At 33.6% G+C, this 16021-nt stretch overlaps 2 protein-coding genes across 3 annotated transcripts; both read left to right on the forward strand.

The window, feature by feature from the left end:
• The first annotated feature begins 1928 nt into the window (after positions 1-1928).
• Positions 1929-9549, forward strand: LOC124835695 (serine/threonine-protein kinase CTR1). 2 transcript variants are annotated; one of them, XR_007028596.2, is made up of 15 exons: positions 1929-3205; positions 3461-3759; positions 3852-3996; positions 4174-4289; positions 4573-4781; positions 5307-5804; positions 5911-5951; positions 6210-6278; positions 7044-7144; positions 7242-7326; positions 7400-7498; positions 7577-7645; positions 8096-8227; positions 8309-8363; positions 8462-8542. XR_007028596.2 is itself a non-coding variant. In XM_047310663.2 (15 exons), exons 1-15 carry the CDS (start codon positions 2474-2476, stop codon positions 9316-9318), a joined length of 2787 nt encoding a protein of 928 aa, XP_047166619.1. In that variant the 5' UTR covers positions 1961-2473; the 3' UTR covers positions 9319-9549. The 2 variants fall into 2 exon arrangements, 1 of the variants encoding a protein (XP_047166619.1); XM_047310663.2 differs by lacking the exon at positions 8309-8363 and adding an exon at positions 9222-9549 and having other exon boundaries at positions 1961-3205; positions 8462-8556.
• A 3935-nt stretch (positions 9550-13484) lies between these two features.
• Positions 13485-14666, forward strand: LOC124835704 (uncharacterized). Its single transcript, XM_047310675.2, has one exon. It carries the CDS (start codon positions 13501-13503, stop codon positions 14326-14328), a length of 828 nt encoding a protein of 275 aa, XP_047166631.1. The 5' UTR covers positions 13485-13500; the 3' UTR covers positions 14329-14666.
• The last annotated feature ends 1355 nt before the right edge of the window (positions 14667-16021 follow it).

Raw genomic sequence — 16021 nt, forward strand, 5'->3', positions numbered from 1 at the left:
ATTTTATCCAAAATGTGATCCACTAATTAATTAAATTGACAATTTGCAACCAAAACGAATGTCGTTTTAAACCAAATAATACTGAAACGTATTTTAATAAAAGTAACAACACTTATATAAAACAACTTGAAAAATATACATGATATCGGTTACAAGAATGAATGGAATTAGAAAAAGAATGGGAAGGGGTCAATTCAAGAACCAGCAGATCTTTTATGTATTTACAGTGTCAGTCTTTTTCTCTGTCCGGAAGTTCTCCAAAACAAAATAATTAGGTTCCATAATGAAAAGAAAATTATTATGTTTTATCAAAGCCAAAAAAGAAAGCAGATTAATATAGAGAATATTATGGAGAAAAACTATCTATGCCTTCTATTTGACTTTCATAGAATTAGATAATAGAAGATATGAACCATGAACATAAACATATTATTGATATAGATTTTTAAAGTAACATATGCAAAATTTCCCATAGTCTAATATCCATTTAGATAAACATTTATCAAATGAGATGAATATTATTATCTATCACATTAGTAACAATATAGGCCATTTGGTACTGAGGAAATTTATTGTTGACATTGAGTTAAAACAAAATAATTGTTGAACTTAGTTAGCACTACGTGCAGCATGATTCTTGAAATAATTTGGACGATAATCTTGTAGCATTTTTTTTTAGTATGACCAAGTAAATTACAATGCCTACATTGAAATTTCATGAAAATTTTATTCTTAGAACTATTAGAACCCTTAGGAGAAGAATTAGCCGAAAAAAAATATATGAAATCACTGAGATATTGAGAGGACAACTGATCAATAATTTTTCACTGTGCTTTTTCTCAGAGTATAAGAGAAAAAACATTACTGATAAGAGGAATAAGTTAAAAAGTACCTGTTGTTAACTAGTTACGGATCACACGGGGCACATTGATATTTAATAAAAGGTTAAATATATTTGTAATATTTAAACAAAATTAAAATTTATTTAGGTATTAAATTTTGATATAGTTTTAGTTTTAAACTTAAAAAATATCAGTATAAAATAATATTTAATATGTAAAAGAATTAATTATTATTATGTAAGAAATATTATATTTATTTATTTATAAAATTTGGTAGAATAATTATTAACTTTAAATTAAATTTTAAGAACTAAAAATATATTCAATTCTTTAATAAATTAATCTATATTTGTATAAGTGTTTTCTATCCTAGTCTAATATTGGGACAATATGAAAACTATAAAACAAAATCTATTTATGAAAGAACTGAGATGACAGGGGAGGAAAAAGAAAATATATATTTGGTTAAATAAATAGTTGGATAGGATCACGCATACCACCAAGTGACAATGGACCAAAGTGGAAAAAACTGAACACTTTACACAAAAAAATTATCAAGCAAATGACCTTTACAGCACGTTCACGACTTCAATATAGCAGTGTTTCACAGTTTAATTAAACTTCCAACAGTCATCACATGCTGTTATTTAAAAGAATAGTAAACAAAAGGAAGAGTTCTAGATTTAGCAAACAAATTTATGGCATCACCGTTAGATTCTGTTTTAAAAGGAAACATTACGCCAGAACAAAGATGAGCTGTCTAGGTTCCTTGTTCTTGGTCACTTCTGTGACTCACTTTTATTGGCACTTTGTTTACAATATTTACTATTTAGATTATTGAAAAGGAAAGAAAATGCATAATATAACAATATCGTCCCATAAATAAAATGAAAAAATATTAACGAACAAGAAAATGCATGCCTCCCAATTTTAGACCTGCTACTACTACAGGTAGCAGAGGACACTAAACTACATGCCATGTGCAGTGCGCACCTTTACCCTTGCGTGTCTTGCTGCAACTGGCTACATGTTTTACGTGTCACTTTTTAACAATGGTGCGCACGCATACCCCAGCGCTGGTTAGCATACGGATTTTATATTATTTCCTTTTCCCTCTGCCATTTCAACTCCATGCTACAAAACTTCACTGTTTCTTGCTGCTAAAACCACGACAAACGTCAAAAGTCACAACCATAGTTCACATTCTCGATTCGTCTCTTTCATATTCAATATCCCACTCTTAAATCACCGTCTTCTGGTTTCACTCCTAAGAATTCATAGTTATATTCAGAAACCGCCGAAATCGATCGCGCATTTGATCCGCAACTGATCAGTTTCTCGATGATATCGCGGTTTCGTTTCGAACGTGGTTTTAAGATTCGAAAAGAGTTTAACGAAATTTATCTTTGCATAACACTGTATTGTTGTCCATGGTTAGCAGTGGAATCGGTTGAACAATTTGCACTTGGGTAGTTTGAGGTTGTTGAAGGAGAGGAGGAGGAGGATTGAAACGGCGAAGACGGAAAGTAAAAGTAGTTTGTGATTCCGTTGGCTCGCACGTGAGTGCGTGCAATATCTGTGTCTGTGAGGAGCGAGAGTTACGTGACTGCGAGAACAAGTGGCGAGCGAAAATGCCTCACAGAACCACATACATTTTCCCGCGTCAATTCCCGGAGCGAGGGTTGGATGAATCTTCCAAACAGCTGTTAGATCAAGAGAAAAAGAAAATCGTCAACTCAATCAAACATGACACGTTTAACGTCGAAAGCGGCACTCCGAATAAACCGCTTCCGACTAAAGAAAATGACGTCGTTCTCTCCTCCGCTAAGCACTCCGCATTCTCCGACCTGTTCGCCGGCGGAGAGAAGTTCCGGACTAAACAAAAGCAAATCGCCGCGTTCTGCGATTGGCTAATCGACAAGAAAGTCAGCCACTCCGGCCACCACCAAGACCACGGCTGTGAAGGTGACCTACTTCTTCCGCGGGAAACCACCATCAAGGATGCCGTTGACCAGAGCTTTGACCGGCAGGTTTCGCTGCCGAGGCTATCGAGCGGGAGCAGCTATGCTGGAAGCTTGTTTTCGGGGACGACGTTTGATTGCAATTTTTCCAGCGGAATTAAGGAGGAAACGTCGTCGTCTCGCACTCTCACTACTATTGCTGCCCCGAGGCACAAGGATGATGAGGAAGAGGAGGTGGAGGAAGAGAGCATGGAGAAGTTAGCGAAGAAGTCGAAAGAGAGCTACATCTTGCAACTCACGTTAGCGAAGAGGCTCAACTTTTTGGCTAGCCTCGTCACTGAACCTGTTCTCACTCCAGGAACTGAAACCTGGGATGCCGAATCCGTTTCTTACCGCCTATGGGTACAAAACTCACTTCATTGTTAAGACTCAACAGAACATCATTGGATAAAAATTCTATGAAGCTACTTATTTTCCTTTTTAGTATTTTCTTATTCAAATTAGAGTTTTATCTCGCGAACCATATTTACACTTTGAAAAACTTTCACGTAAGTTATTGAAGTAAAACTCTATTTTAATCGGAGTGGCATTAGGAAACTGGATCTGAGTTTTTATTTTTTTATTCAAATATAAAGTCTAATTTTTATTTTGATTCAGGTGAGTGGATGTTTATCTTACACAGACAAGATATCTGACGGGTTTTATAACATACTGGGGATGAATCCATATCTTTGGGTGATGTGTAATGATGTCGAGGACGGTAGAAGGATACCTACTTTGATGTCGCTCAAAGCGGTTGGGCCCAGCGAAACTTGTATGGAGGTGGTGCTTGTTGATAGACGCGAGGACTCTCGCTTGAAGCTGCTTCAAGATAAGGCGCAAGAGTTGTATTGTGCTTCTGAGAACACCTTGGTGTTAGTGGAGCAGCTAGGGAAACTGGTAGCCATTTATATGGGGTAAGAATCGGATGCCGCGTATCTCTTCTCGAGGCAGTGTGAAGTTATTTTTTTTTTCCTTTTTAATTAACGTTATGTTTGAATGTTTGAAGGGGTATGTTCCCGGTGGAGCAAGGCGATCTTCACAAGCGCTGGAAACTGGTTAGTAAGAAGTTGAGGACTTTGCGCAAGTGTGTTGTGTTTCCCATTGGCAGCCTGTCTACTGGACTTTGTAGGCATCGGGCAATACTTTTTAAGGTGAAAATTTAATGTTTTCCTGCATTTATTGTTTTGTAGGGTATGACTGAAAAATATTTCAGTTGAGGGTGCATTAGTGTTGCCTAGGATTGTTTTGGACTGAGTTGGACGTATTAATGATTCTTCATAACCTTGTTACAGATTATTTATTCACAGTTAATTGGATTTTGAATGCAGAGATTGGCAGATTACGTAGGTTTGCCCTGTCGTATTGCTCGTGGTTGCAAGTATTGTGTTGCAGATCATAGATCTTCTTGCCTAGTCAAAATTAAGGATGACAAACAGCTCTCAAGGTTAGTACAACACCTGACTTTGGTGCTCATTTCTTCTGTCTTTTATGTGTTGATAGTAATGACAACGTGAAATTCTGTCAGTCATAAACACAATTGCATTCATTCCATCAGTAGTTTTAATCATTTTTCTTTTTAACCTCAATCTTTTGTTGTTATTTTTTGCTTGCCTATCAGAACTTTGGCATAGAACTGGTAACTTTTTGTAGACACGTTTGTTTATCAGAGGTATATGACATTACTTCCTATTCTCATAGGTATCATGATATGTTTTCTCATTTGACAGGGAGTATGTGGTTGACCTAGTTGGGGAACCGGGAAATGTCCATGGACCAGATTCCTCAATAAATGGAGCATATGTTTCTTCAATGCCTTCCCCGTTTCAAATTTGTCACTTAAAAGAATCACAATCAACTTTTATGGATGACATGGCAAGTTCTGAATCCGCAGGTTCCATTGACAGACCTGTTAATCCTGAAAATCTTCCGTATTCAGGTATTCTGTGTTTTACCTATTTCGAAAGTTGATCTTCAAATTCCGTTTAGTGTTTAACATCAAGGAAGAATTAGTGTAGCCATCAGTATATAATACTTGGACCCTCATGATGCATGTTATTTAAACTCATTTGCAGAATGGTCTCGTTATTTCCACACTTTTTCTTTTTGTATAAATTAGTATACTTTATGAAAATATATGAATTAATTGTTGAAGTAACACAACCTCGTACATATTGCCTCGAGCTATTCAGGCCATTAAATCAAGTGTGAGACGTGTTTAGTTTTTTCTTTTTTCGTACTTTTCTTCTATCGGATCCTCTCTTTCATGCTCCATATTTTAAAGTTGCTTTAAGTTTACCAAGCATGTTAGACTCAATTTTTTAATTTTAAACCTTTCGGGACAACTGGGTAACTCGTGTTTTGTAGTTTTATTGATGCTAATTTTTATAACGAGTTGAGAGGATTTCTAGTAATCTAATTTGAAGTTGGTCTTAGCCATACTATTTAATGATCGGGACTGCAGGCTGTGGAAATAATGATCAACAAGCTAAAGAAACTGATTTGCTGAGAAGCTCCATTTATGGTTCAGTTGATCAAATCTGTGAAGTTACAGAACCATCTCTAATTCCTTTTGGATTAGAAGGGAATGACGAGGAATGCTCAGTTATTAGTTCGGTTTTGCCTACCATCCATGAAGATGATTCTAAAATTCTCCATCCAGACATCGAAGCATCACTAAATGAATATCCAAGCCTTAGGGAAGATGTAGTACAATTACAAGAAATTTCCAACAATGAGATCATTGTAAATGGAAGTTCTGCGGTGAAAAGTAGTTTTAAGAGATCTATACTTGGTTCATCCAGCCAGTCAGAACTGAAACAGGTAGACAATAGAAGTGAAAACAAGGGTTGTTTACCTTCTGGGAATATTCCAAGATATTTGAATCTTGAACCATCACTTGCAATGGACTGGCTTGAGATATCTTGGGAGGATTTACGAATTAAAGAGCGTGTTGGTGCTGGTACTTTTTCTACCTCCCCTGTTCTTATAGAATCCACATAACTTTAGTATTTGGACTGTTTCCTCATTAGGTGACTCTAAATGCAGCTGCCTTTTTCACTTTGCAGGTTCATTCGGTACAGTGTACCGTGCTGAATGGCATGGATCGGTACGTATTAATATGCTCTTTTTTCAGCATGTTTAATTTTATCTAGGACGTTCCCGTTTTAGTTTATAAAAGTAGTTTTCCAATTGCTTCATACAATTTACTCATTGTTTGTGTGATTTCAATTGAAAGAAGGACACTTGTCCACCAAAATGAAGCGATTACATTACATTATATTTATCCATTGATTCGTCTTATGTTGGCTCTGTGAATATATATAATTAAGTTTTGGAGATTATTTTATTATTTTATAAATTGCAGGATGTTGCAGTCAAGGTTTTAACAGTTCAGGATTTCCATGAAGATCAGTTGAAGGAGTTCCTGAGAGAGGTATGTATTCGTGAGACCAATGTATTAGGCCTCTACTTTTGCATTGCTTGTGAATTTTATTATGTCATCTAAATAGTATAAATATGGTACTTTTAAGGAAAGGCATACGTATTAGCTGATAATCAATTATGCTCATCAAAATAGCATTCTTTTGGCTTATCCTTATGTAATTGTTCTATTATAGATCAGAAAAAACTCTCTTTCCTAAAAGTACTATATTTTGTGTCTATCTTGTTTTTTTTTTCCAGTTTCGGTATTTGAATGCTTGTTCCTAGTTTTTTTCCCATCTTTGTGGGTGGAAACTATTCACATTTATAAAGGCCCTGCCTTTGTTATGCATACGATTTATTCTTCTTGCACAACTAAATATACACGTCTTCTACTCGTGCACACATCAACATTTCGTTCCAATTGGTGCTCGCTCGCTGGCCACTCGTATTCCGTTTTTAAGTTCAAATGTACAGACCCCGCTTTAGTCTATCAGAATCTTAATTTGTGAAAATCATCCCCTGGTATTTACAGACACCACAATTCTTCAACTTGTATAATACTTTTACATGTCATAAACTCTAATTATTCAAGTTGGCATGGTTTGTGGGGCACAATAGTGAACTATGTGTAGCACTGACATGCTTAAAACTAGTATTTTTAAGCAACACTAGTTATGCCCAACAAGATGTAGAACTTGGTCTTTGAACCCCTCTTCTATTAATGCGGTAAAGCAGAGAAGCTAGTTATATTGAAGTGGTTATGACATCGCTATAGGTTGCAATAATGAAGCGGGTTCGCCATCCGAATGTGGTGCTCTTCATGGGCTCTGTTACAAAACGCCCCCATCTATCAATAGTGACAGAGTATTTGCCTAGGTAAGAAAACTAACTTCTTATAACCTTGACCATAAGATTTCACATTCTTGCATAAAGAATTCATTGCCTTACTGTTTCTATACATTTTTTGTTACAGGGGTAGTTTATACCGCCTGATACACAGACCAGCATCTGGTGAAATTCTGGACAAGAGGAAGAGACTGCGGATGGCATTGGATGTGGTTTGTACCAGATATTATTTTTGTTACACTAAACTAGTTATCTTGTATATAACTTACATTTGTTTGATTGCAGGCTAAAGGAATCAATTATCTCCACTGTCTGAAACCTCCAATTGTGCACTGGGATCTCAAATCCCCAAACTTGTTAGTGGATAAAAATTGGACTGTGAAGGTAGAATGCTACTGATTTAGCAGTTTATTATGACCTTTTAACCACTTTATGCTAGTTGATGATTTTGTTTATGTTCAGGTTTGTGATTTTGGATTGTCCAGATTTAAGGCAAACACTTTCATACCGTCCAAATCAGTTGCTGGAACAGTTAAGATTCTTCCTCGTGTTTCTCATTCTGCAAACTTAATCATATCAATTTCTTGTTATAACTTCCAATTTATCTTATGAGTAAAAGTCATCTTCTTTCCTGATCTTCTGGAGTAGCACTTTCGAGTTTGAAATTAAGAGTTCTAAACTTTAAATGTTGTAGCTACATGTGAATGCATGTTAATTCACTGCCACTTCTAACTTGGTACCTACTACCTGGATCAATGATATAATCATGTTGTGATAGATGTTTGGTTATCAGATATTGGTTTTATGAGTGTCAATTTTTTTTGTTGGTTCTGTCGGATGAGAGGTGTGCAAGTGAACAACAGACTTGCATTCTTGTTTGTAGACTAGGTTTTTGGTCATTCTTCTAATATTTCACAGGTTGAACCTTTACTTCGCAATACTCGAACTCAATAAATGTGTAACTTTTAATTTTATGTTTAGCCCGAGTGGATGGCTCCAGAATTTCTTCGTGGAGAACCCTCCAATGAGAAATCTGACGTATACAGTTTTGGAGTTATCCTGTGGGAACTTGTGACCATGCAACAGCCATGGAGTGGACTTAGCCCTGCACAGGTAATCACAATGAATGCATATGCTCTAAATTTTAAATGTTAGAAACCAATATTTTTTTACTTAATGTGTTTATTTATACAGTAGTTGGGACCATTTGCAAGAATTTGTTAATTTAAAACGGACATATGATGTAAAGGTATACATGCGAACTTGCATATTTCAAACAACTGCTTAATGAAATCTCCTAATTTTACTAATAGAATGTAAAATGATCATCACCATGTGAACTCTCAGGTAGTTGGAGCTGTTGCTTTCCAGAATAGGAGGCTGGCTATCCCTCCAAACATCTCCCCAGCATTGGCCTCCCTCATGGAATCTTGTTGGGCGGAGTAAGTCTTTAGACATCTCGTTGTTTGTAAATTATGAACATAATGCTGCCACTCGATCCAATTCTACTGGAATAATGCAAGCATTTACTTTTGGGTTATCTGTGAACACGGATTTAATTAATAACAATATTAACTTGACCGTGACACTATAGTCTGATTCAGAGATAAAATTATTTGAAAATTTCCATTAGTTTTTTTAATAAGTGGATAAAATATTTGTGGATAATTTACTAAAATTTGATATTATTTCATGAAACAGATTTTGATTTCAATTTAAATTTACATAACTGATTTATAAGATGAAGTGTGAATTCAAGATAAAATGGACTTTCTAAATGGTTTTTTTTTCTATTGCTTTATATGGTGGGAGTTTGTGTGATCAATTTTGAACAAATGCTTGTCCATTTAGTTATGACGAAAGGCTAAGCCAATAATCCATTCAATCTAAACTTGAATGGATTAGAATAAATGATACTTTGCTATGAGTATTGACTCGGTAAAGATTCATTTAAGCATTTCTCAGCAGGTCTCAAAGGGAGACTAGAGATCCCCTTTTAGAAAAATCTGCATAATTCACGTGTTATCTTTGCGTTGTTAACAAGTGTTTTTTCTACGTTACTAAACATTTACTTGTATTTCTGATGCTTGCTTTATTTACTTGGCAGTGACCCCAGTGAGAGGCCATCTTTTGGTAGCATAGTTGAGTCACTAAAAAAGCTGGTAAAATCTCCGGCAGAACTGATAAAGATGGGAGATACATAGATATATGCAGCCCCAAATTGGAATTTCTTTCGCCCTGAAACTTCTTGCGCTTTTTATGGAAAAGTTTGTTAACAACTGTAATTTTTTTTGCCCTACTTTTATTTGATCAAAATTTGCCTTCTATCTAACATTAGAGTGGAAAAAAAATTTAGTTATTGTTTGAGCTGTGGTCTCGCCAAAATGGGTCGAGACATAACAATGGTTAAATAAATCCTGTAATTTCTTTTAGTATTTCCGTACTTTTTTTCTACAGAAGAGTTCAAATGGTTTCTATAGGTGGAAATATTAGAGTCGATAATTTAGAAATATAGTCTCAATTGTTCAATTTGAAAGCCTGTCTTTTACAAAAGTGCACTTTAAAATATATTTTAGGATTTAAATATATATTTTAGATTATATAAGCATATCTGAATTGAGCAATTGTATTCTGAAGCAGAATGTGTTTATATCCTAAATTATATAATATAACATATATTTGTAAATTGCACAACTGAATTGAAATATATTTTTAAATTTAAAATATATTTTAGATTCAGTAATTGATGTAATGTATTTCTAGAATTGAAATTGTGTATTTTTCTAAATTTCGTTTACAGCTTGATGATTGTAAGTTCTTTTAACATGTGCATAAAAAAATATTGAGTGAAAAAGGAACTAATGATCGCATTATTTAGAAAATAATATATTGTAAAGCTTATGTGTGGAGGCATTGCGTCTCCAATTCTTTTTCAATAAAACAACACTGCATTAATGTTATTATAAATCCTCAACGCTGAATTTTCTATTACATAAAAAGTGAAATTAGAATTAGATCTTGAACAATATTAAAATTTAGTTAAGAATGAGTTTTTGACAATACTACAAATTCAACCAGAATCTCAACTTGTTTCAAATTTCGATTATGTTTATTCTTACTTTTTCTGCTCTAATGTTTTCTTATAAGTTTTTATTTAATATATTTCTCATATTAATTTTTTTAACTTGTGTTAATTTAGACGATATTTTGGTTCTTAATATGAAGATAAATAATAAGACCATCTCTTTTGAGAAACGATAACGTTTTGTTTCTTTAAAAAAAAAGATCAGGAAAGGTAAGCTCAGTAAAATTATAAGATAGATATTAAAATATTATAAATTAGGGACGATAATCGTGGGCATTTAATAAGTTCGGGGTAGATTACACGTTTAATTATAGTTTTCCCTGTTTAATTATTATTATCATCTGTTAATTTTATCATTTACATTTTTTCACATTTTGTTATATAATTTTTTTAATTTTATGTTTTAAGAATATTTTTAATGCAAAGGTAAAAATGTTTAAGATATATCTTCTTAACAAAAAAAATATGGAATTACTTGCTTAGAATGAATTGATATAATATGATGGGAATCTTAACATAAAATTTATTAGTTTAGACAAGGCTCAATGTCTTAACAATAAAAAATAATACTTTAATATGAAAATGTGTTTTTTTATAAGATTTATTTTAACATAATATTATAAAAATATAATGTGAGTTATTTGAAAGACATGTGATAGTGATATTCGTTTAAAATAAAATAAGACTGAATATTTTAATAACCTGTTTATATAATGATGATTTGTTATGTTTTAATTCAAAAAATTTATAAGTAGGTCAAAGACAATATGTTAGATGAAATTAATTTAGCATTTTTAACCATATCATACAAATAATTACATTTAAGAATTTAAATATTGTTTAAAGTCTCAAGTCATATAATATATAGTATAAGTTTAGAAAAGAATACATATGGTTTATTTGGGAATAAAAAAATGTAAGTTTTTTTTCGTTATATGACTAATATTTTTTTAATTATATGACCGAGCAAAAGTATTTAATATTATTCTTCATAATTTATGAAAGAAGGGATAGATTGTAAAAGTTAAAATAAAATGCTGAATTAAGAGCACTTTATTAATGTTAGACAAATTTAGAGTAATAACATGCATAAAACGATATGCAATACACCAATAATATTTATCCTTATAAAATTTTTAATTACGTCTTCTAGAAAATACCCCAAATATCTTGCAATACAATAATTATCTTTTTCGAAAATTCAATACACGAGAAAATACACTAATAACACAATTTAAAAGTTTTTATTTCGTAATAAAGCTTTGTTAGAAAGTATCTTATGATCTTTTCAGTGTTCTGTTAAAGCTTCGTCTTAACCTTTCATACTTACCATATGATACCGTCTTCTTTTAACTATTTGGAAGTGTATAAGAACTTGAAAATGATCTTGCTTGCAAAAATCATCAAAAGTTGCTAAAAGAAAAGTAAAAAAAAAAAAATAAAGTATTAGGCCAAGAGTGATTATAAATAATTATGTAAATTGTGTCTTAACAAAACCTGTAAGTTCCCATATGTATTTTCATTATCGAAATAAATTAATATAAAAATAATGTGTTGTTAAAATATCCTCTGAAACACAATTCAACTTATTTTTATCATATGTCATGTGTTATAGGACTAAATTAAATATTTAAATAAAATATTTTTTATTTGAATAGGAAGGAAAAAGTGGTTGTACAAGTAGAAAAATATTTTATCATGAATAATGTTATGATAACACACAATTATATTTATTTAACAATGTAAATTTTTGAAATTTTAGAAAGAAAAATAAGTAAAAAGAAAAATAATGTCAAATGAAAATAAAAAAGTTTGTTTGTAAAAGTATTTATCATGGTGAGAGATTAAAATGAAAATGTGCATAGCATAAATCATAGTAAAATATTTATTTGTTATTCGATTCATAATAATAAAAAGGCTTAATATTATTGTTGGTCCTCATTTTTGTTAACTTTATTCATGTGGTATTCGTTTTTTTCTAATATTCAATGTAGTCTCTAATTTCGTAATTTGTGTTTAATTTGGTCTTTTTTGGTGATCATAGTGGCTGACTCAGATCATCATCTCGCTACGTCATCACCATCTTTCCTATATCAAAAACCCTAATTTATGTGGGTTGTGCTTATTTTTTATTTCAATAGATTTTTGTGATTTAGTGGAAAACGATTTTGGGGTTTCGCTTTTTACAAATGGTTTTGCATCATCAATGGAGGTTGAACGAGTTCAATGGTGGTGCAATTTGAGACTTTGTAGGTTTTCACAAAAGAGGTGTGATTTTGCGAATTAGGGTTGATGTTCGATTTGGGAATTATGGGTTTTCTGCAAGTTCAATAGTTTTGTGATTTTTTGGATTTTACTTTGTAAGTTCTCGCGAAATTAAAGTTCTATAGTTCGCGATTGAAAAGATCAAGATGGTGAGATGTTGATGGTGGTTCTCATGATGCATAACAATTTGGACTCACGAAATTTGTGTTGATTAGTTGCAGTGGAAGGTTCCTTGGTCGATTCGTGTGGCTTGTGCGATTGCTAACGGCGAAACTAATGGTGGTATGACGACATGAAGAAGATGATGACATAAGTGTGGTGCACGGCGACGCGCTGGTGGAAAGAAAATTAGGCTTTTGTCTTAGGAAAGATTATGATAACATGACGAGATTCGTGACAACTCATTTTTTTTTTATGTTGACATTTAATAAGTCTCATATTGAACAAAGTTGATGAAAATAAGACCAACAATGATATTAAACCTGATAAACTTTATCGGTTTAGTTTATTATCTGTTTAAAAAATATTTTAAAACTTATCATGTGTGATATTAATAAATATTTTTAAAAAATTATAAATTTTTAAAATAAAATCATAAAAAATAAAATAAAATTAAAATTAAAATTTAATTAAATTTAATAAAATATAAATTAATTTTAATTTAATAAAATATAATTTTTTTAAAATAATTAATATTTAGATAAAAATAGTATAATATTTATTTATAAACAAATATTAAATTAACTATTTATCATAAATAATAAATATTCACATATATCTAAGCATATTAATCATTAAATATCCACGTGTATCTACTTATATTAATTATTCGTGAGTAATTCTATATTGAATGTTGGACACAAATAATTTTGCCATCTTTATACGTGACAAACATGGAGTTATATTTTAATTAGTTTAGGAAATAGTGGAAAACATTATTGAGTTATAGTTTGATTAATTTAAAAAATAGTAGAGGGAATAGTTGAAAATAATAGAAAAAAATGAGCATTAATTGCTTTACCTGGATTGAAGGTTGATGAATAGTCAAAGGACATGGCGGCTACGTTGTGGTGGTCTACGCATAGAGTCTCTGACTGAAGACCACAGAAACTTCTCAAATTCCTACACTCTTCTCTTCCATCAATCTATCTATATACCCCCACTCCCTCTGCAGATCCGTCACTACCACGAGAATCCAAAAATGGACCCCGATGAGAAAAAAGCAATGATTCGCGATATCGCGCTACAAGTCTTCGTCATCTCCATCGCCATCGTCTCCTTCCTCTGGATGCACGGCATTCCCCAGCGCCTCTATGCCAAGCTCCGCCACCGTCCCCCAAACCCACGCGCCGTCCAAGCGAAAAGCCATTTCGTAAAAGGCGCGCAACTAGTCTCGCAAGCCAGAAGATCCAAAAGCGCCTCCGTCACAGTCTCCCTCGCTAAACAGGCTCTAGAGGAAGCTGAGAAGGCCATCGCGCTGGATCCTAAGGACGCCGCCTCGCACTTCTTGAAGTCCATGGCGCTCGATCTCCAGGGCTTCCGTAGCAACGCGCTGGACGCGCTGGACGCCGCGCTGTCTCCGCTGGCCGCGGCGTCGCTGGCGGCCGACGAGAGAGGCGACGCGCTGCTGAAGAGAGCGGAGCTGAAGATCTCGTTGAGCAAGAAGCGCGTTGACTCGGTGCTGGCGGATTTGAACGAGTCAGTGAAGCTGAGTCCCCGGAACCCGAAAGCGTGGTGCATGCTGGGAGAGTGTTATGAGGGAAATGATATGGGAGAGGAAGCGAAGAAGGCTTATAAAGAGGCTCTCCAATTGGAGCCACAATCGGACGTGGCTCAGGAAGCTCTCAACAGGTTGGGTTCGTAGTAGCGTTCGCTATCGAATCAAAGGTTTGAGATGATATCGCTTTGCTTTTTGTATGTTTGTTATCAATATCGTTGTTTATAGTCTTCGATCATGGATACCGTGATTGGATGTTAAGTGTGAGCACTTGCATCAATAATGATTTTCTCCGAAGAATTTCAATTCTATAGCTGTTAACTGGCGAAAATTTACATATATATAGTTAGGGGAAATTTTCTTACCTCGCACGTTACCTTGTATTTCTTACACTTTTATGCTCTGTTCCTAAGCATATGATGACACGAGAACAGCAGTGCTTTTTATGCAATATAACCCTATTATCTAGCCCATTAATTTCTTCCTCTTGATCATGTCATGTACACTAATCGACACCTAACTCTTCCTCTTGCCTCCTCAGTGTTTGTTCATTAATCAGTTATCTTCTTTTTTCCTTCCTGAAATAAAAATATAAGTTTTGTTGTAGTTGTGAAACCACACCCTGAAATGCCACTCCAACTAAATCTCTCTCCGATTGAAGTTTTTGTTTTTGTTCTTGCCAAAATTAAAAAGAGGTGAGGGTAGTGAAGGAGTAAGAAGTTAAGTGTGATGAAAAAGGAAGGAAGTGCACAGCCTAGAAAGAATAGGAGGGAAGGAGGAGGAAAATGAAGTTTAAGTGGACAAAAGAACCACTTTGATTCACTTATTGATTTTGAACTATTTTAAAAACATGAATAATTTTTTTTAAAAAAGGATCACGTATAATTTGTATTACTTGTTAAAAAAAACAGAGAATGGCGTGCTGTGTATAGATTACTAGTTTGGATGCTGAGAGCCCTTTGCTGTAAATGTTTTAGACCATGCCGCATGATGGCTACAATCATAACAATCAGCATCTGCTTTGGTTGCTAGATATAATTGGGATATAATGCTGAGTACTATGTTCTTAATTGTTTGGGGCTTGGATATGGAGCTGTCTTAGTAATTACAGAAGTGTGTGCTTTAAGGATTGATTCTCTGTTTTTACATGGATCACTTCTTTAGCATGTCGTCAATCGAGCTTTTATGCATGTTCCTCAACTGCAAGAACAACCAACCTTCTTCGGATGTAAAAGCAAGAACGGCCCTAAATCCTCGTCAATAATCATAATATATAGAAACTCTATCAAACCGGAGCCCTTTTTTAGCTGTTTTTGAGGATTTATTTTACAGGTTTTAATCACGATAAGTAGAACCTAAAAGATACGAAGATTCTTCTCTCCAAGTACCAATCGATTAATTTTCAATTGAAGAAAAACTATTTTATTTAGAAATCAACTTTAACAAATACTAAGTTTTGATATATTTGTGATTAATTTTGAATATTCAGCACGAGTATATAAAACGATTTCTGATTAAGTCGCCAGCATGTGTTTGCACGCACATAATTAATAACAGTCGGTTTTAATTTACGTATTAGTGGACTTGAATTAAATGCGTTATAGATAATAGAAAAGTAAACATGTTAAAGATAAAGTAAACCAATAATTCAGATAGGAGAGGAACATAATTATACATAATTTGAGATTAAGTGTGCAACATAGCATTATCCATGATTGAACCACAATACAGTTGAAAGAGCTAGAAATGGAAAGAAGAAAGGCGAGGACATTCCAGATTGCTTTTTGCAAGGATTTCCAGAACATAAAAAGTTTGTTCTGAAATATGCTTTCTGGATTGG

This window comes from Vigna umbellata, chromosome 2, assembly GCF_029865625.1.
Source record: "Vigna umbellata cultivar VRB3 chromosome 2, Vumbellata_1.0, whole genome shotgun sequence".
In the NCBI taxonomy this organism is placed as follows: domain Eukaryota; kingdom Viridiplantae; phylum Streptophyta; class Magnoliopsida; order Fabales; family Fabaceae; genus Vigna; species Vigna umbellata.

Excerpts from the sequence above, each read along its gene's own strand:
- LOC124835704 (XM_047310675.2), top strand. The coding sequence starts at position 13,501 with ATGAATAGTCAAAGGACATGGCGGCTACGTTGTGGTGGTCTACGCATA.
- LOC124835695 (XM_047310663.2), top strand. The coding sequence starts at position 2,474 with ATGCCTCACAGAACCACATACATTTTCCCGCGTCAATTCCCGGAGCGA. Across the intron at positions 5,952-6,209 it reads GTGCTGAATGGCATGGATCG|GATGTTGCAGTCAAGGTTTT; the intron begins GTACGTATTAAT and ends TATAAATTGCAG. Across the intron at positions 6,279-7,043 it reads TGAAGGAGTTCCTGAGAGAG|GTTGCAATAATGAAGCGGGT; the intron begins GTATGTATTCGT and ends ACATCGCTATAG.